At 29.7% G+C, this 25,625-nt stretch overlaps 1 protein-coding gene across 1 annotated transcript in view; it reads right to left on the bottom strand.

The window, feature by feature from the left end:
- Positions 1–573: 573 nt before the first annotated feature.
- Si (sucrase-isomaltase) overlaps positions 574–25,625 on the bottom strand; it is a 78,514-nt gene continuing 53,462 nt past the window's right edge. Inside the window, 15 exon segments of the mRNA XM_071615839.1 lie at positions 574–642; positions 3,207–3,371; positions 3,549–3,598; positions 6,639–6,727; positions 12,953–13,077; positions 13,678–13,718; positions 13,807–13,907; positions 15,086–15,234; positions 15,604–15,720; positions 15,814–15,848; positions 16,771–16,904; positions 21,398–21,536; positions 22,550–22,637; positions 24,229–24,345; positions 24,653–24,715. Coding sequence (XP_071471940.1) covers positions 574–642; positions 3,207–3,371; positions 3,549–3,598; positions 6,639–6,727; positions 12,953–13,077; positions 13,678–13,718; positions 13,807–13,907; positions 15,086–15,234; positions 15,604–15,720; positions 15,814–15,848; positions 16,771–16,904; positions 21,398–21,536; positions 22,550–22,637; positions 24,229–24,345; positions 24,653–24,715 — 1,482 coding nt within the window.

Here is a 25,625-nt window from a genome sequence, read left to right as displayed (position 1 = left end):
GTTTAATCCACCAGGTAATGGTAATTTAGTATAGCAACCTAAACTGAATAAGACAAATTTCATTATGAAAATAATGGGAAAATGTGCCCATTTTAATATATATACACACATTTTATTTTCTGTTTCCTAATTAAATATACATGGTACAAAATAATTAAATTTTGTAACAACTTGTTACATAACAAATCTGTGAAATATTAAAAAATATTGTATAACACTTATAATTACATGTTTCACTTAATTTAAAAATCACATTTTAATTATAGTTTAGTTTTACACATATATATTTAATATTATGTGTACAGATCGACCTTCTGCTTATCAACTATCCAAACTATTCAACATAGAATTATCCAAATCCTATTAAAAATTTTAAATAATTGAATACAAACTAGATTAATATAAAAAATTTAGCATTACTTTTGATGTACACTGTGCAACAATTTTTAGGAAAGTGTTATGAAAATTATATTTTACAGAATGTAAGAGTTAATGAGAAGGGACACTTGTAAGTGCCGTGAAACTTAAATCCAGTATTAATTTCTCCTTGAGAACTTGAATTGGTGGCACTCTTCATGACCAGCTGATTTCAAATGGTTCATCAAGAGTAACATTTTTGTCTTTAAGGTCAATATTTAATATCTGAAAAAAAAGTAAAATTGAAATTATTTAATTAAAATCACATTTTTGTTCTTTTTCAAACAAAGATGATTTTATTTAGCATGAAACAGGATACACTTTTTATTTTTTGCTAAACTTTTATTTCACAGTTGGAAACCATCTCAGCTACCCATGTTATAGATAATGGAAATGAATTACCTGAGGCAGAATGTCAAAGACATAAAAAGCCAAAACTACTAGGCAATCACCTTGATATCTATTTTTTGACACAACACCTAAATTTGGAGGAATTCATAATTGCACTACATAAACTGCTACACTTCCAATCCTCAAATGTTATAAAGGCATCTATCCTTTATGGCCAATTGTCAATTTTTTAAGTATCACCTTCTTTACTGGAGATAAATTTAGCTAGACTCTACAGTGACTAACCATAAAAATAATCTAAGCAACTATGGTCAAATAATCATGTTATATTTTTATTGCTTTTTCTCTAATATATGCTTACATGATTCTCTGTGTCTTAGCTCTAAAAGTTTGTATTCAACCAATAGGCAAGTGAAGGAGAATATCAACATTCTCTGCTGCCTATCACACATCAAGTACTCAATTAAGGGCTTTAAAAAATTTATTCTTCACTTAGGCATAGCAAATCTGGGTCAATTTACCATAGTAGTAGAAGCATTTAAATGGGAAAAAATACTTATCTTAATATCTATTAGTCAGCTTTAAAATTGATCTATTGTAACCAAAAAACCCTAAGCTAGTTCTTTAGTAGTACTTTATCACTTTTACTCAAGAGATACATATCATTAGAATTTCCATTGTATAACAGAGGAAAGTTAGTATCAAAACTATTAAATAAATTGCAAAAGTAAAATGACTAATTACTGTCAAGATCTATAACCAGAAAAACAATAGCTCACACAAAATCAGCTAGACATATTTGTTTCTAGGAAAATGTTTTAAAAATTGTATTGATATTGCAGTTAAATCATCCTTTGCATAAAGTTGCCACACCTATGCAGAAGGGCAACATGAGTGTAGAAAGAAATGGACTGTCTTTCTGTAAGTTCTTTGATTAACATCTGGACAGCCATCTTAAGTGACAATGCCATTAAAAAAAAAAAAAATTTACTTTCCTGCCCAAGGGCATTTCTGAAAAAGGCTCACCATTCCCTCATACCTAACCCACCCTTAACCACTCTAATCCCTGAGTCTGCCCTATAAAATCCAGAACCCCAAGCCTCTTTTGCCTCTACCATCTATGGAGAGATGCCCTTTATTTGTCAGCTCTGACAAATAAACTCTCATATATATCTCTGCCTGGTCTTCCTCTTTCATTTCTTGCTCTCCAATCTCCCTGTTCCTCGCTTCCCTTTCATTTTCTTCTATAACTTTCCTACATTAATGCTTGAAAAACTGTGTCCAAAAATTTTTTGCCTTTGAATGCACTTGTAAGCAACTCTTCATTTTGTTAAAATGAATATCTTCATTTCAAATGGTTCATCAAGAGTAACATTTTTGAAACCATTAGTGTAATGAAACATCAAAAAATTTCTTCATAGTATTTAAAATTCTCCATAAATATGTTTGGAAGCAGTGAAATATCAACCTTTTTAAAATGATCTCTTTTTTTCTGCCACATTTGTTCAAAACAAAATAATACCCAACACATTAAATATAATTTGACATCTTCATTTGACATTATTTGCTTCATTTGAATAAAAGTTATGGGACAAGTGTTAAATTTCAAGTGGAAAAAAAAATTTGGTAGCCGCTGTTTAAATCTAATATCCTATGAAATTTACAAAAATCTGAGACAGCCCAAGATATAGTCTTTTTTTAATTTAATTTGAAATCAGCAAACTGGCTATTCTGTAAGTTCCAAGTGAATAATGGCTAAGTGGTTTAAACAAGTTTGTTTAAATACTATGTAGTCACACATAGTTTTAGCAGTGCAGATCTGACCTTAAACTTGATCAAAACCTTAACTATTTTGTAGAATATATATTGTTTGAAGTATACCTTAACAATTCACAGATTCACAGAATTTAGAATTGGAAGGAGTTTAGCAGACTGTTTACCTGTTTATTTTTATTTAATTGGAAAGAAAGAGAGGACCCAAAATCAATTTTTCAAAATAAAAAATCAAATTAATGGTAGCAATGTTACTTTAACATAGGAATCCTGACTCCTTGTTTAATGTCTGTATCCTCACTCAGACCTGTATTCATGAGTAAGAGTAGGTAGCTCTATTAATTTTGAAATTTTTTCAAAGACATTTTAATCTGACACACACAATGTCCAAATTAACATATTTTATTTAAAAAATACTGAAATAGCAATATGCATATCTAATGTAAATTAATTTTGCTATGCCAGAACAATTATTAAAAAGATACTATTTTGATTGATACCTGTGAAATGTTTCTAAGGGTAATACAGAAATAAAATGGGAAGTTTAATTACTGTGAGTATTTGAGAAATGTCACAGTTGACTCATAATTATGTTTCTTTAGGCATGAGAAATATAAGAAGTTCATATTCATATTTTGAATGTCTGCATTTTCTAACTCACTTACCTCTTTTTCTAGGTTTTCAAATCTAAGTGGTACTGTGTTTCCATTATATATCAAGTTGACTCCAGTGACAGGAACATTTCCTTTCCCCCATACCTGGACAGATCCAAGCCTCATTTCACTTTTATTTATGTAACCATTTTTCAGTACAGTGCTTGTCAAAGTTTTCTACAAAGGTAAAGGAAAATTTTAAGCCCTTCATTTGCAAGAGCAATTAAATTGACAAAATGTATATTATAGTATATAAAATTATTGGTATATTTAAAGTAAGTGTTTTATCTAATAAACATGGAATGAAACTTCACACATTCTTTAACACAATTGTACATAAATAATTTTAAATACCTCTTTTAAATTAAATTGTACCAAGAAGTATAGGTCTCTTTCATAGGTGTCTGTAGAGAGAGAAAAAAAGTAATATATTTTTATTTTCAAAGAACAGTAGTAAACTCTTAGTATAACTAATTTCCCTTCCTGTTAAAAATGTTATAATGTTGTATTCCTGCATTTCTAATGAAAGTCAAACTGACAAAACATAAGATTTTTAGTTCATCTGGTATCTATTTTATAATAATTTTAGAGCTAACACTTATTAAACATTCTCATTTTGAAACTCTAAGCACTTTATCACTGCTACTTTAGAGATATATATTACTTGATTTTCCATTGTATAATAGAGGAAAGTCAGTGCTAAAATAGTTAAATAAATTGCAAAATTGAAATGATTAAATATAGCCAACATCTGTAATCAGGATAAATTTACTCTGACTTCTCTGACTGTGCATATATGTAAAAAACAAAGAAGCATACAGAAGATGGAAAGTACATCAAATGCCTGATTAAAATACATATTGAGATAACATGGAAAAAGCAATATATTTTAATTCCCCTCTCTACTTACATATGTCAGCATCGTATTCCTTAATTTAATGAAAAATTAATAGACTAGTTTTCCTGTAAGAAAATTGATATTCAGCCTCAAACTTTCTTCTCTGAATATAAACTAACATATGCATAACTAATTTAATATGAATTGTGAGTATATTAGTGCCAATATGCCTTAAGTATTTTAGTCTTAACTTTTCAATTTACAATTTTAGCAGAAGTTTTAACAGAATGTTTTACTCATAGAATTAGATTAAATAAAGCACAGTGACAAGTACTAGGAAAATATGAAAAGTTTTGTTGAATAGGAAGAAGTTAACATCTCTGATCATAGTCAAAGGCACCAATATATCTAGATGCTTCATTAACATCCATAAGGCAAATAAAGATTAAATATTATAATGTTAGAAAGGTTAAGACGTACTTTATGTTTGCAAGTTTTAGGATGTGTTAATTTTTATCTATCTTCAATTTACTTTGAGAGAACTGTTCTGCAAATTATATCACAAAATTTGAATGTATTTGTCTAAAAGAAAGAATAACATCAGATGGGAATATCAATTTAGATTGGTGTCCTCCATGTAGAAGATAAATTTAGAGATTCCAATCTAATAAATTCAGAAATGAAGTATTTTTTGCATACTATATTTGGTGTCTAGTCAAGAAATTCCAGGGGATTATTTGAAAAACCTAATTATTTTATATGTTGTGATTACAAAAATTGTCCAGAACAATTTTTGTTCTTGAATAAAGAGATCATAAATATATAATCTGAATCATATTAGTAATTTCCAGCAATTAAAGATAAGTCTGCCATGAAAACTGAATAGGGCACAGGGCATACTAAGTTTTCACTTACAACTTAGTGCAGTAGGAAAAGCTGGGGAAAAACAATTATACATATATCAACTTAACACCCCTGGAAAATTATTGGTAAATTCAAAGTACATACTGCTGGAAGATAAGGGAAAGAAAGGCTGTGAACTTAGTAGAACATCAGTTAAAATAGTATTGAAAGTCAAGGTTCTAAACCAAAGGGTTTTATCTCATAGTGGTTTACTGGTTCGCCTTCTAAACCAGAAAATGAAGAGGACTTTAGGCCAATTTTATGATTGTTCACTTGTATATGATTATTTCTCTTTTACTTTTCACTTTTTTGTTTTAATTAGTTACACATGATAGTACAATGATCTTGACATATCATACATTTGAATCAGACGGGGTATAATTTCTCATTTCACTTTTTAATACTAGGGATTGAACCTAGAAGTGATTTTGAGACATGGTGATTTTGAGACATTTTGATTTTGAAGTGATTTTGAGACATTTTGAGACATGGTTTCACTAAGTTGCATTAGGGCTCATTGAATTGCAAAGGCTGGCTTCAAACTTTCAATCTTCCTTCCTCATCTTCCCAAGTTACTGAGCTACATGTATGCACCACTCTTCTCTGTGCTAACATAGAATTCTTATGTCAAGTTTCTCACATGCTTTATATTTACTAATAGATTCTTATCTTTTTTGGTTTTAGAATATTTATTTGATTAAAAGATGATACATATCTTTGCTATTAATGAAAATTTATCATCTGTGGACAGTTAATTTAAATGGTAGTATATGAAAACTACAACTTCACATTGGTGACAGTTTTTATGACTAAAGTTTGTGTCAATAAAATGTTTAGAACTCCATCTGAGAGAACTGGTACTATTAATGGCGATTATATTTTATCTACAGAATAAGAATCTCCTGAGGGAATTTTGCTCAAAGGCAGAAGATTCCTCATTTTCTCCTCAAACTAGTGGAATTTGGATGGGCCCCAGAAGACTCCTTTTTTTGTTTGTTTGTTTGTATCATGGTACTAAAGATTGAACCCAGAGGTGCTCCACTGTTCTTCATCTCCAGACTTTTTTTTTTTTTTTTTTGGTGGGGTACTGGGCATTGAACTTTGGGCATTCAACATCTGAGCCACATCCCCAGCCCTATTTTATATTTTAGTTAGAAACAGATGTCACTGAGTTGCTTAGAGCCTCGCCATTGCCAAGGCTGGCTTTGAATTCGTGATCCTCCTGCCTCAACCTCCCAAACTGCTGGGATTACAGGCGTTTTTGCTTTTTATTTTGTAACAGGTTTTCACTAAGTTGATAATGCTTTCCTCAAACTTTTGGGCCTCCAGAGTCCCTGGGATGACATACTTAGTATCTATGTATTTTAATATATACTCAGTATCTATTTTGTGAATGGCACTGTATTAGCTTCTGCCATAGGTAATACACACTATACAAATCTCTTCACTAGTCAGATATTTAATTTAGGTATTAAACAAATTTAAAACAAGAAAGGGGTCTTGAAATATTTCCAACTTTGTTTATCCAAGTTGATTCAAGTAATTTTCAAGGTCTTTTAGCTTTGAATAAAAGCTTTGTACTCAGCTTCCAAAAAAAAAGTAAAATATGAAAGAACAGAATATATATATATATATATATATATATATATATATATATATATATATATATATAATTACATTTATCTACTAAATGGAACACTCACTTATAGTATCTCCATCATCCCAAAATAGAGATCCTTGTGCCATCTGATTATCATCTGCAGCAACAATGAGCTTCATGTAATTTTTTCGACTGCAAAAAAGAAATATATAATTTTACCCATACTAGCAGAATAGTGCATTTTATATGAGGTGGCATCCATAAAAGTATCCAAAAGAGCACAAATAGAATAGCAATTAAGGAGAATGCAAATTATTTAGACAAAGAAAATTAAAGAATTTTTCTCTTTAAAATGTTACAAATATTAAAACATAAAATTCATCATATTTAATACAAAATATCATGCATGTCTTTTTTTTGAGACAGGTTCTTCCTAAGTTGCTTAGGACTTCACTAAGTTGCTGAGGCTGGACTGAACTTGCAATCCTCCTGCCTCTGCCTCCCATGTCACTGGCACTACAGGCATGTGCCATGACACTATAGGTGTGCACTACTATGCCCAGCACTAGCATATAATAACATCTACTCTAAATTATCAAGAGTAGCCTTATTTATAGTAATTACAACCATATAAAGTTCATTGATAAATTTATTTTTCTCTCTCTAATCCTGTCATTGGCCATTAAGCATTACTATATTACTAAAGTCTTCTATGACTTAAGCCTTCTTCATGTTTCCATATATAAATCATTCAATTATCATTGAAAAATTATTAATAAGAATGTAGAATAACTGGCAAGTTCTATCTATGTAATAGACAACACCTCCCAAGGTGAGGCCTAACTATGAACTAAATACCTGTGCCTGTGCTCATTCAACAGCAATTTATGGAAAGTAACTGGATTTGAAAGTCTCATATTATTAAGAAAGGATTTCTCAGGCAAATTATTTTTAGATATCTACCTTTTCCAGTCACAAATTTTGAAGGATATATTGTCATGGGAGTCTGCTAAAATATCTGTGATTAAAGCTCAAGTCTTCAAGTCTTCTCAGTAATGACATATTTTTTAGTTAAAAGATGTTAACATTCCTCAGCATTAATGTGTGTGTGTGTGTGTGTGTGTGTGTGAATGTGTCTGTTTCAGTTAATAGGCATAGTTTAACAGAGAACTGTGTTTTTTAAATATCAAAAATCTGATTCAACCCACAATTTCTCAACCCATGTTAAAACTTGAGATTAAAAACTCCATAAGCTTCATTGTACCCTGGGTGTATTCCTAAATCTTATATCAAATTTACTACATTCCCTTTTTAATCCATGCACATAGATTAAAAAGAGAGACAGAGACATAGAACCTGACCTCTTTTATAGGAAAAGTAAAGAATCTTCTATGCAGAAATTATGAATGGTCTCCATGGAGACCTCACTTATCATTTTTCTCTTTTTTCAAATAATGTCAGAACAGGATATTGACAGAAAAAAAGTTAGGTGGTTCCAGGAGATATGGCCTGTCAGTACATAGGTCACCAAGAAAGTGTTTTGAGTATGAAAAGAGAAGAGAGACAGGAACAGAGTCCTCCATAATCTGAATGTCTAAGCCAGGTCTATAGGTCTTGGGAATAAAAATTATTATGGTACAAGAAATTGATTCTTACGTCAGTCTCATGAGACAGAATCATCCTATGTTCTTGGTGTAATGGACATGATGGTGAAAAAAAAAAAAAAGACAAGGATAATAGGGAGGAGGACCTCTCGGAAAAAAAAAAAAAGTTATCATGGCTAGATGATAATCAATTCATGGTGATAATGAGTTTCTGTGTTGTCCCTCAACTCATCATTATGTGGGGTAAAGCCACTAAAAGGTAGGTCTCCGGTTGGGCTCAGTGGTGCATGCCTGTAATCCCAGCAGTTCAGGAGGCCGAGGAAGGAGGATTGCGAGTTCAAAGCCAGCCTCAGCAAAAGTGAGGTGCTAAGCAAGTCAGTGAGACCCTATTTGTAAAAATAAAATACAAAATAGGGCTGGGGATGTAGCTCAGTGGGTGGAGTGTCCCTGAGTTCAATTCCTGGTACCAAAAAACAAAATAAATAAATACATCAAAGGCAGGTCTCCTTGCCTTTAGAGAGCAGGGAACTTAGAAATTTGAATAGTGATATTTTCAATGGATATCTACATTTCTATGAGTCTGAAAAATATATTGCAGGGCAGATAAAATGAGGCAGAGACAGGAAAAAAAAAATAGATGTAAAAGAAAGAGAAGTTTTCCAAACAAAGTTGACTTAAAGTTCATTAAAACATTCATGGTATGGGATATTATTTAGTGCTAAAATGAAATGAGTCAAGAAAAGATATGCAAAATATTAAATGTGTACTACTAAGTGAAAGAAGTCAATCTAAAGAGCTATTTGATGTGATTCTAACAATATGTCATTCTGGAGAAGGTAAAACTATGAGGGGAGTAAAAATGTCAGTGGAAATTTTGTGTTGGAGGGAATAAGTAGGTGGGATGCAAAGGATTTTCAGGGCACTGATATTATTCAGTATGATACTGTAATGGTTCATACCTTGTAAAATCCACAGATTTAGATAAAACACCAAGAGAGAAACCTAATATAAACAATGGACACTGGATGATAATGACGTGTTCATATGGGTTCATAAATTATAACAAATGTAGCACTTTGGTGAGGGATGTTGATAATAGGAGAGGCTATGATAGTGGGAGGTATGTGGGAAATCTCTGACATTCCACATAATTTTGCTGTGAAAACCTAAAATTAATCTCTAAAGACTTTTAAAACTTCATGCTTTCAGGAAGCAAATGATAGTTCTTTTTACATGTACAGTAAAAGATGAGGACCTAGCTAAGACAGTCATTCAAAAGAAAAGATTTATTAATTCTTCTACATATTATATACAAGGGGCATAAAGTTTTAATTTGTATTTTAGTTTGATAAGTTTTCTTACTTTAAAATTAGATATTTCATTGAAAGACAATTTTCCATAAGTTTCTTGCATTTCTAAATATCTCACATAAAAACTCACAGCTTTTCTTGTGAACTATTGTTTAAAAGAATTTAAAAAGCAAACAGCATTAGTCATGATATACAATAATGTATATTTAAATGTAAATTGATGGTATTTTATTGAGTATTTTTGTATCTGTGTTCATCAAGAATGGATCTGAATTTTTCTTTCCTTGATATGCCCTTGTCTGGTTTTGGTGTCAGGGTGATACTAGCTCCATAGAATGAATTTGGGAGTGTTCCCTTATTTTTTACTTCATGCACTAATTTGAGGAAGATTATCATTAGTTTTTCTTTAATTGGTTAATCAGCTGAGAATTTATCAGGGTTCTATGCTTTTCTGTGTGGGAAAGTTTTTATTACTGCCTCAATCTCCTTGCTTGATATTGGTCAGTTTAGGTCTTTTTATATTCTCTTGGTTGTAATTCAGATAGTCCAGAAATTTGTCAATATATTTTAGATTTTCGAATTTATTTGAATATGTTTTCAAAATAGTCCCTAATGATCCTCTGGACTGTATACCATAATCAAGGAGGTTTTATTCTAAGAATGCAAAGTTGGTTCAACATATGCAAATCAATAAATGTAATTCATCAAATAAGTAAAATTATGGACAAAATCACATGATCATTTAAATAGTTTCAGAAAAACTCTTCAACTGTATCTTGCACCCATTCTTGATAAAAAAAAATAAACTGAAAAAGCCATATAATATTATTCAATACAGTACTCGAAGCTATAGCCAAAGCAATTTAGGCAAGAGAAGGAAATTAAAAGGTTACAAATAGGAAAAGAAGAAATCGAATTATCTGTTTTGGGATAACAATCAATTTCCTGTGCATCAATAATGAGAAAGAAATTAGGAAAACTATTCCATTCATAGTAATATTAAAGAAAAAAACTGTAAAAAATATACCCAAGGTAGTAAAAGATGGCTATGATGAAAATTAAAAAACACTGAAGAAAGAAACTGAAGAAAACCTCAGAAGGTGGAAAGATGCCATTTGTGTCTATTCTTGGGATAGACACAAATAATATTGTTCAAAAGATGATACTTCCAAGAATAATCTACAAATGTTACCCAATACCCATCAAAATACTAATGACATTCTTCACAGAACTAGAACAAACATTACTAACATTCATATGAAAGGATAAAAGACCCAGCATAGCCAAAGCAGTCTTCAACAGAAAGATTGATATTGGAGGTATCACAAAACCTAATCTAAAATTATAATGTGGAACTAAAGTAAAAATCACATTGTCATATTAGTATGAAAACAGACATGAAGATGAGTGGAATGGAAGTAGAAGACACAGAGACAAACCCACATGGAAAAATTCATCTATTCTAGACCAAGTTTTCTCCAAACTTTGGAGAAAATATAGCCTTCTTAACAGAAGGTGCTGGGAAAACTGGGTATCCATTTATAGAAGAATAAAACTAGATCATCTCTCTTACCCTCAAAAAAAAAAAATCAAAAATCAACTCAAAGTCGGTCAAAGACCTAAGAAGTAGACTAAACTCTGCAACTGCTCAAAAAATAATAATAATAAAGTCAACATTCTAACATATGATACAGGCACTGACTTCCTTAATGAGAATCCTAAATTTCAAGAAATAAAACGAATAATCAATAAATGGAATGGCATCAAATTAAAAAATATCTACACAGCAAAGGAAATATTTAATAGCATAAAGAGACAGCCTACAGAATGAGGAAAAATCTTTGCCTATAACCATTCTGACAGGGGATTAATGTACAATATACAGAACTCAAAAATATAACACCAGAAAAACAACCTAATAAACAAATGGACAAATGATTGAAATAGACATTTATTAAAAGAAGAAATACAAATGGACAACAGATATTTAAATAAAATATTCAATATCCTTGGCAATCAGGGAAAAGCAGATCAAAAATACACTGAGATTTCATCTCACTTCATTTAGAATGGCAATCATTAGGAATACAAATAATAATGATTGCTGTAAGCATGTGGTGAGACTGTAATTAATACAACCACTTAAACATTGTTTGGTGGGACTGGAAATTAATACAACCATTTTAGAAAGCATATGGCAACAGTAGGAATGGAATCACTATATGACCCCCTATCTCATTCCTTGGAATTTATTTGAAAAATCAATAAATAATGTAAACATATTATAGTGATATATAAACAATATTTATAGCGGCACAATTAAAAGTAGCCAAGTTATGGAATGAGTGTAGGTGCTCTTAAACAGATGATCTCGTTTTATTCTTATATAAATGGATACCCAGTTTCCCCAGCACCTTTAACAGATGAATGGGTAAAGAAAATGTGTTATATATACACAATGGAGTTTTATTTAGCCATAAAAAAAAAATCTCATTTGCTGCTGAGTGGGTAGAACTGCAGAATACCTTGCTAAGTGAAAAAAGATAGACTCAGAAAGTTAATAGTCAAAAGTATTCACTCACATATGGAAGCTGGAGAGAATTTTAAAAAGGAATAAAAATTGATTTCATGAAGTAGAAGGGAGATCAACAGAGTAGAAATAAGGGGATTGAGACGAAGGGAAGATGGGAAGGAATGGAGAGTTCTGAGGCACGAAATCTACCCTACTATGCTATGTTCATGTATGACTATAATTATAATGCACTAAATAATAATAATAATAATAATAATAATAGGAGGAGGAGGTGCAGGATCAGTAGAGTAGTGCAAGTGGATCAGGGATAGGCAGAAATATAAGAAAAGGGAATGTGATGGGGAAAGGGATTGATCAAATTGTTATGTGCATGTATGAATATGGCATGATTTCCACCATTATATACAATTATAATGCACCAATAAGAAAATATAAAATAAATTAAATACCTTAAAAAGAGAGCATGGGAAAACATTTTAAAGAAAAATACAGTATTTTTCAAGTATGTATATAGAAATATACTTAGTCTGAATTTTCAGATTTATTCATGTTTAATTAGAAGATATTATTATTTTAACTGTATACTGGTACTTTAAAATTATTGATCTTTAATTTTTTTTTTTTTGAAGGATGGATGGGTTTGCTTGTCGCCCATAATAAAACATTAGACTCCCTTAAACTTGGGGTTCTTCAGCTGTGACACAAACCTGATGCATGTATAGCATTTGTATGGTCTACTTTATGTCATCCAGAATGGGACTTGACAATCAAGTAAAATTTATGTTAATGTGAAGTTTTCTGTTTCTTGCTATGCTATCATTAATAAAGATATTCCTGACTCAGTATCCCCATCACCATGGCAGGCAAACTTATTAGCTTGCAGGTCAGAGAAAAATCTTAGACCTTTCCAGACATTTCTAGCAGGATATATCACAAAACATAATCAGAGCCCTGAAAACAGTTAACTTACCTATAAAATGTGTTTTGAGCAGGCTCTTGGCATGGTAGGATGTAACCACCTCTAACATGTAGATTTATTTTATCCCAGTCAGTTGGAAATGTACTATTTTTTCCTCTGAAACCTATATCTTCACCCTGGAAATGAAAGAGATGAAAAGAATAACAAGAGAAATAAGAAATAGATCATCAGCAGTTTTGTACTTGAGGGCATACATTTATAAACCCAAATGATATGCTTTCCAGTTTAAAAATTAACAAAACTGTTTATTCAAGGAATCATGTTGTTTAAAGCATACCCATAGTTCTTAGTTAAATAGGGTCCTCTATAATAACTCTGAAAGTAATTTATAGCTATTTGTTTTTGTGAAGCTTATGTGCAGAACACATATGAATTCTGAAAGGTCACAAAAGCTATTTCTGACTTTCCATGTACATGATCCCTGGAAGGATCTCATTACCTTTAATGATTGTTTATCATAACCAATGAAGGACAAGACCTTACTTCAAGTAATGTTCAATTTTCATGTTTATTTGCAGAAAGAAATCAATGACTACTTAACAAATTAGAGCAGAAAAAATTTACCCTCCTTCACTGTGTGTTAATTTGATTCAGATATAGTTAGCAAGACAAATGTTATTCTTTTAAAGAGGAAAGTGAACACACTTCATTGGTTACATCAATGCAACTCTATGCATATATCTTTAGTCAATTCCCCTGAGTTTTTAAATACTTACAGTATAGTAGTTAAACCACCGAGCATTAGGGATATAGCCTTCTACAGTGTCATCCTGGAATTTAAAGTAAAGATATAATCATTAAAAACATATAAAATTAACTAAAAAAAAATTTTTTTTAAACAAAACATGTGGTGGAACTTACAGGATCCAACACAGGGGTGACCAAAAATGCTGGACCCCACAAGAATTGCTTGTATATATCCCAAGTTGGCTTTTCCTCAAAGAACCTTGACAAAAATAATTACAAGTAATTAAAGTAAGTGAAATTATCTTATCTCTACTGAATACCATGAAATGTTTATTCAAATCATGTTTTTTACAGCAGACTTTAGTGGATTAAAATGAAAAACAAAGTATAAAAACATTAGAGATAATTCCAACAATTGGAATTCAAAGTTATCTCAACTATCACTAAATATCCTTACATAATGCAGAAAATGTGATGGAATGTAAGACCAACCAGATGAGAAACCACCTTGGAGGAGAAGTCTCACAGGTAGAAATATTAACTTTTCCTAGAATATAATAAAAAATAGGAAGCAACATTGATAACACCCTGGTAAAGAACCATAAAACAAACTTGGGCTGTAAAGATGGTGACTTGGAAATTTTGAAACCCCCATGATTCCTTATCTCAATTTAAATCAAAATTTGTGTATCCTACTTACACTAGAGCTCTCTCAAAGTGTTTTAAAATTCTTAAAGATTCTTTTATGTCTCAGTGGATATCTGCCTTTGAGATATAAATGGCCATAAAATACAGGGTCTATCTTACATGCTGAGAATAGCCCTTATTAATTGTTAACACTTCTATTGCATTCCTCATTGGATTGTGTTTGGTTTTTTTTTGTAATATTCACATCAAGAATCAGAATTTGCCTTAAAAATTAGAACAAGCAAAAATGTTTGCAACAATGCTCTATGATGAAAAAGAATTTTTCAAGATTTGTCATATATCAAATTGAGGTTTAAGGGGTAAATCTAAAACATATTTCTTAGAAGAATGTTTAAGGTATTCTAGGGTACCCAGTCAGTATATCTCCTGGAAGAATTGGTATGCTATTTAGTCAGGCATATTTGGTGGACTTAATTATATGCATTAAAACTCAATTAATTAAATCGCTACTTTTCTCCAAGAAATTCTGAATATATGCAATGTAATTCTGCATGCAAAACATTTAGAATAATGCCCATTATACAGTAGTTATTTTAAAACCAAAATAATTTACGTGTTTCATTTATTTCTGACTCATACTACTCTATTAGTAGATGTATTTATAAAAATGTTTTATTAACCCAAAATGCCTGATTAACATAACAGCAAAAAAGTTTCCTATAAGATTATTCATTAAATTAAATTAAAGTTATCTCTTTGTAGTAGGAAAAAAACAAATTTTACACTTACTCATGCAAAAGGGGTCGGATAACAGTGCCACCATGAACATGAACTTCATGCATTTGTGTATAAAAATAGGGCAATAAAGTATATCTAATTTCTAGAATACGCTTTGACATTGCAGCAAAAGTTTCATTCCAAGAAACAGGATCTTGTCTCTGAAACAAAGCAAAGTGAAACCATCATGATTCCTTATCTCTGTTTAAATCAAAATATTCAAATATATATTTGAACAATAAAAGTAGAAAATTACATTAATTCACTTTCTCCCCAAAATCTTATGCAATATTTTTATCTTATATAATAAAGGGATATGGCATAATATTCATATTTAAATAAGAAAAGTGCAAATTAAAATTACACTTGATTTATTTTAGAGGAACATAGTTTAGAGGAACATACACAAAGAGTAATTCACATTTTAATAGGTGACAACAAATATGTTGTCAATTAATGATTGTCATTCTATTCAAAATTCTAAGGTTCACTAAAGAAAAGAATTGGAAGTGAATGTAATAAGAACATACTCTAGTAAATGCAATGTTGTGATTTCTTGAGTATGGATAAAATGCTCCAAGTTGCATCCAGCGGGCACAGAGATGATATTCAGAATTGTTGAAGAAACCACAGATGTCTGCTCCAATCTAAAAGATATTGTTATATATAATTTATTTTGAATAGTTGGTGTTTTTTAAAATATTTTCAGCTTTTGAAAATAAGAGAATAGATCTACTTACATATGATATTCCAAAGAGACTAAATTCCATCATACCTAAAAATTAGGAGAATAAATCTTAGAAAATTATTTTTATGTTTTAATATTTTCCTCATATTAATGAAGACACTCTTTAATGTCAGTCTCCAGTTAAATGAATCTTTTTCAGATTATAAATATATTTTTCATTCTTATAATATTCTTGCTTTTTTGACTATGTAATACAAATGATGTTTAGAAATGGACATTATGAACTTCCATATTTGCAAGGACATTCAGAGTACAAATCTTTTATGAAGACATTATAGAGAAAAAAGAAAATATTAGTGGTTTTGATTTTTTAAAGTTTCCAGTTTCATTTTTTAAATTAAAAAGGATGTTTCTGCAATTATTTCACTGTAAGTTTCATCCATTAAAATAAAATGAATTATCTTTATTAAATAAAATCTCTAAGAAGTGATCACTGAAACAAAATAGAACACATATGTTTCCCCAGATATTTGTTCAAGAAATATTTCTAAACACTGTTTCCTTGAATCTATGATTAGTGAAGAAGCATACAATGAAATGTCCAATTTACCAGTTATCTGAATATTGTTCAAATTTTCTTTCAAAATTTAGTTTGACATATTTCATTCTTGAGCATCTTTCAGTGGTTCTTATGCCTAGAATCTAGCAGTTCAACCCATTTCTTTATTAGTTCTAGATACTCTTTCCCAGCTCCTGCCTTTTCAACCAAGAAACTTAAGACCAAAAAGGATGAAATTTATTTTCTCAAAATAAGCTACCTGGTGTCATTAATTTCTACATAGCAAACTTGATTCTGTTTCTTGGACTACTGCCCTTTCATGATGCTCTGTGTCATCACATTTGATGCCCAAAGCATAATCCTAAGGATTTGAAAAGTCTATGAATTATCACCATCAAAGGTGAACACAATTAAAAAAAAAAAAAGATAAAGATGCAGATTAGCTCATACCTATGATGGATTTGTCCAAATTGTCCCATTGTGCATAGTTGTCTCCAAGCCAGTGTCCCCCCCATCTTCCACCAGTAGGATACGTGGAACGTGAAATAACAATCCCTCTTTTACCAGTGGTCTTCTGCACTGCACTAATACAAAGGAAAAAAAGATTTTAATTGTTATCATAAGGCATTTTCTTCAAACATTTTTATTTATGAGAACTTTATGGAATATATGTATTGAGTTATGAAGTTTATGTTGTCTTCTACTACAACTAACTCTTAGCTTTCTCTCACTCTACGGTGAAATCCTCACAGGTATGAAGGACTTTTGTTTTGTTTTGTTTTTTTAGTATGGTAGTGAGCAGGGTGGGGAGGGCAGTTGCTGGGGATCAAAACCAAGGCCTTATGCATGCAATGCAAATTCTCTAACACTGAGCCCCAGTCAGTGGTTTCTTCCCTTCCAACATTTACAATATTGAAATGCAGATATTCAGTGGACTTTGTATATTTTTTCTGTGAAAGAAAATTAACTAATACCTAAATCCACTATTTACTTAAACAGAACACTTTTATTCTATTTCAATGTGTTATTTTTAATAAATTTCTAGGCTCTAATTATTGAAAAACTCCCACTCTTCTCAATCATAGTTTTTCAATATTTAATATACAAATTACTCTGCAGAGAATCCCTGCTAAAATGTTCTGTTTTAGAGGGTAGTTGAAAGAGAGCAAGGTTTTAATAGGTTAAAAAAAATTCCTTCCAATTTTAAGCATAGAATCTGTCTAATCAATAAAATGAGTACAAATGAGTTAATATTGATTTTTCTTTTCTCCCCTCCTCAGTCTTCAGAGAGGGACTTTTAACAGCATGCATTTTAAAACAGTTTAAATTTAAGAATAAAGCACTATTTTTCATTATCTGCATGTTTGCCCTTTTTTCAGCTCTAAATGTAGAACATTTCATTACAAAAGTATGAAAATAGGAAACAATTCACTCTCAAATTAGTTTAAATAAATATTATACTGTATTACTCAAAAATCAGTTTTTCAGTAAAAGCCACAGAAATATTTCAGGAGAATATACCTCAAATACCTAATTAAACAAATTTTATCATAGACTAATTTTGTCATCAGTATTGAATAATTTGATTGTCACAGCATGGATCACAGTATTTGTTATGATTTGTTTGTACATAACACTTCTTGAATGAAACTGAAATTTCTGCTGGCAAGCATTATGCTTTAGTATCTCTTGCACTTACTATAGCATTTGCCATGTAGAGGTAGCTCAAGAAATTTTTGAATTAATAAATTTATTATACCAAAAGTACAGGAAACTCAAAATATATTAAACAGACATGAGATGATATATGAGGTATCTTTTGATAAAAGACACAATATCATATAATATTTACTGATACAAATGTTATGTCCCAGTTTAAGTAGATGATATAAGGGAACCATTTTCATTGCTTTATCTTCGTATAACAAATAAAATGGGTCCAGTTTAGGAAAATTAATATTTGTATTATTTATATATATGTTTGTTGGCATTTAATAGGAGATAATTGTGTGTGTGTGTTTGTGTGTGTGTGTGTGTGTGTGTGTAATATATATATATATATATATATATATATATATATATATATAATTTAAAGAACAATATATAATCAAACTAAATTTCCAGATGAAATATATGTTCTGAGTTACTTAATCCCCCCCCAAATTTTATTTCATTTAACTAATGTAAAGAAATTTATATAAGGGAAGGATTTTCCAAATTCTTTAATGTATTCACATGCAAGGAATACATTTTCCTGAAGAATTTCTTCTCTTATATCTGCTGAATGTATTACTTTGGCAAAAAAAAAAAATTATCTAATGCCGCTTTAAATTAATAACTGAATAAATTCCTTCTCAAATAACCGATTAAGAAGGATTCTACTTTAAAAGTTGTCACAATAATTATCTCCTAAAGGAAATCTAGACTCTTACACTAGACAAATCTCTTTGTAACATGTAATATAAAATATTTATTTGAAAAGTCACTTGATACTTTTAAAGACATCCATTCCCATCACTATAAATATATTTTAATTATTCCCAACAGTGTTCCAACATTAAGAATAATTTAGTCACAAGCAAAAAAGCTTTATTAATTTTTCAAGAATAAGTTTTCAACCACACCATAATTTGTATTCTTATCAATTGAATAGAAATAATTTCAGCCTATAGAAAGAATTTTAATTCTGTTATACATGTATTTTTGTTATGGTTTGTTAATGCATATTTTAGCACATTTTTAAAAAGCATTAGTCAAACTGTAAAAATATTTTCAATTATTAGAGAAAAATGTGTTCTAAAAGAAAAATAATGACTTTTATAAAACTATACATATATTACAAAAAATTGGGGATGCTAAGCAAACATTAAATTGAAAAATTTAAATATATTTTGAAGCTTTCAACAATAAATATCTTACATCTGTTAGAATCATGATTTCTAGAGTTAATAATATCAAATTAATCACTTGACTATTGTTTTTAATTATTAATTTAATTAATTTATACATATACTCCAAGCATTCATTATTGAGTGCTATTAAGTTCTTTTAGAATATAAGCTAGGGTCACTCAGAGAAAAGAAAATTATTATGGATTGTTTCTTCAATTTTATAAATCAAAAATTCTCTTTGGAATTAAGATACTTTATTGGCTTTTTGGATTATTTTTTAAAAATATTAACAATTAGTATTATATATTTAGAATCCATTAAAAATAGAAACTTGCTGTATTCTTATCAAACATTCAGCATTATTAGATCATAAGATTTTGTTTTGAAATTTTAGTTTTGAAATTTGTTAATAAGTATGTTTCATGCTAAAAAATTTCTTTGAGTTCTATCATGTACAAATTTAAAACTTCCTTTATTGAGAAAATAATGTGAAATTTTTTATGGATTCATTCCTTATATTTTTAAGTCATTTTCAACTCAACTATAGTATTAAGAAAATTATGTGCTCAGAGATGTGTTCAGTATCTGCTTAGGTGAGTAACAACTAATAATTTAAAAGTTTAACCAAAAGAACTTCCAAATCAGTGAAAAGGTAACATCTGATGGTTCTTTTTACCTACACAAGTCTTTTCCTATAAAAAACAAACAAAAACCAAACTGGATTTTTCTTACTATCTTCATGTATGAACTACTTAGAAATTTACCTACTTCTACCTTGAACATTTTTACACAATTTTGATAGTCCTAGAGGGATAATGATATAGTCATTTAAATTTCCTAAGCATACAGAATGTGTCAGAAATCATACTAGACAATGTAATATATTGGAGAAGTTTAATTTACTATCCTTAATATAGAAAAATGTTTTTTGATTTATCTTAAACTGCATATTTTCATATTAAATTCATAATTTTTGCTAAGGAGATCATCAATCAATTCTTAATTTTTTAAATATCTATAGTTTCAACTAAAGTGATGTTGGTTGATAGTAATTGTGTCAGTAGGGCTAATGAAAGTAACATTTTTTCCAGTAAAAGGGCATTTTGAAACCAGTTTGTTCACTCTTAATTTAACTTAGAGACTTTATTTGGGAATGTAGTGGGTAAGTAAGGCAAGCAGGTATTACCAAGTGAGTGATTTTATTCATACTTTTAAATTCAAAATATTTTTTATTCTTTTACTAACATCAGTCATATACTAGAATAGTTATTTTCAAAGCTGATGCCCATTAGAATCATCTTGGGACTTGTTAAAATACAGGTGCTTTGACTATAGAAGAGATTAAATAAATCATTATTTGTTAAAAATCTCCAGGTGGCTAAAATGTGTAGTCAAGAGCCAGTAACCCATAGCTATACTGTCTTCTAATATGGTGACTACGAGGCACCTATTATTTTACATTTTATTAAGTATTATTTAATGAAATTTAAGTAAACTTAAAAATTCTGTTCCTTAGTAACACTAGTCACATTGCTCAACAGCCAAACATGAATAGTGGATACCACAATGGGTACCCAGAAATCTAAAACATTTCTATCAATCTGAGGAAGTTTTATTGAACAGGGTTAATAGAGACTTGATACTCAGAGAATTGTAAATTTATTGATCCTGCATAGAAGTTTTTTAAAATTGCAGATGAGTCATGTAAGCATTAAAACTTAGATGTTAAAAATCAGTAAGATATGTCTAGTTTGCTAATAATGGACTTAAATAAATTTAACCAAGATTTAATGTTATGGTTAGTGTCATTAAATTATGTTATTTACTCATTTATTCATTCAACACTATTTTTTGAGAACCTCTTATTTGTAGGCATTGTGCTAGGTTTATGGTGGGGAAACAAAATTAAAATAGTCTAGAATTCTTTAAGGAACAAGTTGAAAGTTAAAAGCAATGGCAACAGAGATGATAGTAGAGAGGTATATAGGTAGATATGTGTATACATACATAGAAACACATTTTATCTGAGTTTTATCAAGAAAGAAATAAGTTACATAGAATAATTGGGAAGGAAAGGACTACCACAGATAGTCCCCAAAACTATTAAAGTAGGTAGCATTAATGTTAAGATCTGAAAGATTTAAAAAGAGATAAAAAGAGACAGAATAATAACAAACATTGCTTACTCATATGTAGGTTTCATTTGTGACCATCCATATAGATTGTGAACATCATAATGTAAAACTGGTGATCCATCACTAAGAATTTGTTCAGTTTCCATGCACATAGTTCTAAAATGTAATCCCTCTGTTCTTTTTGTAAGTTCTGAGGAAAATTAATGAAAAAAGTTAATATGTTATAGTGTCCAGTATTAAAATATTTGGCTCAGAACTATACACATTTTATTTTTAATGTTTTAATTGAATGTCTGATTGACACAGCATTATATATATTTATAAAGTATAATGTGGTGTTTTGATTAATGTGTGTATTGAGTAGTGATCAACTCAGGTTAATTAACATATCCATCACCTTAAATTTTTATCATTTCCTATGGTGAGTACATTTAAATTCCTCTCTTTAGTATTTTGAAGTATAAAATACATTGTTGTTAATTATATTCATCTTATTGTGACACAGAACATCAGAAATTATTCTATCAAATAATAACATAATATCCACTTATATATTCTTTTGGCAAAAAATTAATCATTTTAAAATAATTATTGATCATTTAACAATATGCATGCTTTATGCTAATTTTAAATGAATAAACTGTAATGATAAGTGAGTTATATGAATTAATAAAAATATAAAAAGTAAGTTCAATCCTAATGGCTACTATTTTTGAGGAACTTTTGTGGAAAATGCTGATAAAATAAAGTTTTATTAAAAATATATTCAGTAATATAAAAGACTGTAGTAAAGTGCTGCACAAATGAAATTGTACTTTTGATCCATATTTTCTCAGAATACGTTGTCTTTTTTCAGACTTTTGCAGTCACTTTATATGTATTAAACTAGAACAGGAACAGAGAAATAATACTTTTCCATTTTTCTCTAGTTTAAAAAAATATTTAAGTATTTCTATTCTTCATTTCAAAGATTATTTAAATTTTTTACATCTGGAATGATTCTTAAGAAAACCAAAGTAAAAATTTCACACAATTTAAGAATTATGTCCAAAGTAAAAATTTCAAACAATTTAAGAGTCATGTTCATATAAATAAAACACATATGCAGGCTGTGGGTGGGCAGTGAAAAATAAGGATATGGATTCTGTTTTCTGCATCCTAAGGTATACATAAACTGCTTAGTAAAAAACAATAATATTGTACCTGGAAAATAAGGTGGATAATTTAGATCTTTATTTCTGCATTGATTGGTAGTTGTTCCATGTACAAAACTTGATGGCTCATTCATATCCTTAAAGAGAGTGATTTAAAAAGATTTAAAAAATAAATTTAGAATATATATTCTGAAAAGAACAATATTACAGAGCAAGTAAACTTAAAAAAGTTTTGAACTCTTAGACTTACTTAGTATTCTAAAAAATAAAATTATAAAGCTTCTCAATGACACTGAGAAATTTAGTTTAGCTCAATGTTTCCTAACTTTTTTATGATATAAGCCTCCTTTTGAGAAACATAAATGTCATATTTCCCCAGTATTGTGTATTATATGCATAAAAGTAAACTGATTTTTATATTTCCAAGACATAAATTAAACTATTATAGTATCTGTCTTACCCCCTCCTTCCCTTACACTGCTGCATTGAGCCTAATATAAACCACTTTCACTTTTAGAACCACAAGATGTAATTTAAAGATATAGAAAAGTTCAATGAATATCTCTGTTGAACACATATCTGAGTCTCTGTAACCACATACAAATGGACCATAATCTTAATATAAGAATTAGCTATTATTTAAAGGTTGATTTTCTCCATCTGAAAACAAGTCTTTTTCCCTGGATCATATTATCTTCAGGGATATACTTAGAATTTCTTTTACTTTATAAATTTGTATATAAAGTATATCTGTTTCCATTACTTTAAAAAAATGCTTTATATAATTTTATATCCTTCAGGTAGACACACAGCAAAACTTCTATAAAGCTGTCTTTAAAAAATAAATTTAATATACTCATGTGGATAACCCAACAAAGTAAGAAATGTCACTTCCAGGTATCAAGAGAAACATTATGTATTGCCGCAGTCTCGGGGGATGACAAGCAACTTGTGAAGGTTGATACAGCAGGAGCCGCTTTATTGTAGGACAGCAGAGGTATTTATACCTAACTAATTATACACAGCTTGTTTCAATTAACATCATCTAGATACATCAATTAGTAATTACACACAGCTTAACTTAATTAACACCATCTAGATACAGCAGTCAGTCATTAAGGAATCTCCATCATCTTAATGGCTCCCTGGCGTTACTTCTCAAATCACTCTTCCTGGCAAAGTACCAGGCGCCATCTTGACTTGTCTGTGGCCCTCAACAATGTATAATCTCTTGTATTAAATATTTACTTGTAGTAAAGTAAATCTTTTTTTTTTTTTATCTAAAATTAGATTGCTGAAAATATTAGCAGTAAGATTTTTAAGTTTCATATAAAGTAAGGAAATTGTATAAAAGACAGTGTTGCTACAAAAATTATTTTATTATATATGAATTATTATTTCTTAACACTGACAGTTGAGGTTGAGAATTATTAGTACATTAAATAAAAATAAATGTTTATATATATTTATTAATAGTTAGAAAAACAGGTTATTTTGGTTCTTTGCTCAAGTTGGAAAAGTCTTATAAATAACTTCCTTAGACATATATTGAATTATGTAAAACTGTATTTTAGTAGTCCTTTGATTAAGAAAGTCACATAGGAGAAAATGTGAGTGAGTAAATTTTCACAAAAAGTGTTTTGTTGACATTATTAAAGTGTCAGAGAGATTTGTACAATTACTCCACAATAAATAACTGAAAAGATAAATTGTTTAAAGCTTACTCACAATCCACAAGCCATCAAACTTCATCTGGTCATTGTAGAAATCTAAAATTTCCCTTGTCCACCACTCTGCTGTGGAGTTCCTGAGGAAATCTGGAAAAGCTACATGAGCTCTGGAAGCCTGCAAAACCAAAATTCAGATTCACATGTAGAAATTCATATGGAATTCATAAATGTCTGAATCAAAAATGTATGCCCAATCCACAAGTCATGCTATGAGTAATATGAAGGAAATCAGATCTCAACTTTAATTACATAAACGTATGCAATTTTTTTCAAATGACACAAGCAGTTGCAGGTGGTTAAAGGAGATTGCAACATATGTGGAGAGGGAGGAATATATTCAAATTTAATTATGGATCAAAATCATCATTAAGTCCAAATTCTGGATTTCTTTTGGTTATGTAATTAATCAACATAAAACTTACATTAACAGCTTCATCTTCAGTAATTGACTCATCTATAGTTACATTGGGCAAATCTGGCCAAACCTATAAGGGAGAAGAATTGTTCAGTATAATGGTTATGAGGCACAGAAAGAATGTATTATTTGTGATGCACAGAAAAAATGTTATCATTAGAAGCATATTGTTCTCAAGATTCCCATATGCATGCCATTCAATTATTTTCTTCAGTTTGTAGGGTTTTCTTTCTTAAATTTATATCTTGCAAACTATTCCTGTTTCCATATTAGTCTATCCTAATGATAAACATTAAGAAAGAGATGTCAACTTCTGTGATACTTAGTGATTTAGAAAACAACACGTGTAAGCAATTGTTCTGGTTAAGAAATAATATGAAAAGCATACACCAACCTTGATTTAATGTGATATTGGAACTATTTCTAGAATTATTCCAGAATTGAAAACTAAAAACAGTATTTTTTTTTTTACTTGAAAAGAACTGATGATGTGATTTAATAATGTCGGGCAGAGTTGAGTAATCCTATTAATTTTCAATTGATACTTAATCTTTACCTCCTTTTGTCTCATCTCCCCTGACTCACTGTCTACCAATGTTTTCTCCTTCTCTATTAAGAAATACATGACTGTCCCTAAATTCAATCATGCTGAAAGCTCTAGGAATTTGAATGTTGAAGAATCTAGAATGCTCCATATAAAAAATGTAAATACTTCCCCCTCAAAAACATAGTTATTTAAAAAAGATTAGATACTTCTAAGGAATAGTGCTCTAAAGCAATAAACAGGAGGGTAGAAGAAAGTAGAAAAGATCTTCCTTGATGGCCAATATATCAAACTATGTACTTGCAAGTTTCTTAATATTTTATTATTATTCATTAATTTTATTATAATATTTCATCTATATTTTGTTTTTACCTTTTTATTTTTGAATATTTTTAGACTTACAGAAAAACTGCAAAAATATATCTAGGTTTCATGT

This window comes from Marmota flaviventris, chromosome 8 (assembly GCF_047511675.1).
Source record: "Marmota flaviventris isolate mMarFla1 chromosome 8, mMarFla1.hap1, whole genome shotgun sequence".
In the NCBI taxonomy this organism is placed as follows: Eukaryota; Metazoa; Chordata; class Mammalia; order Rodentia; family Sciuridae; genus Marmota; species Marmota flaviventris.
This window is presented reverse-complemented; position numbering and strand designations above follow the sequence as displayed.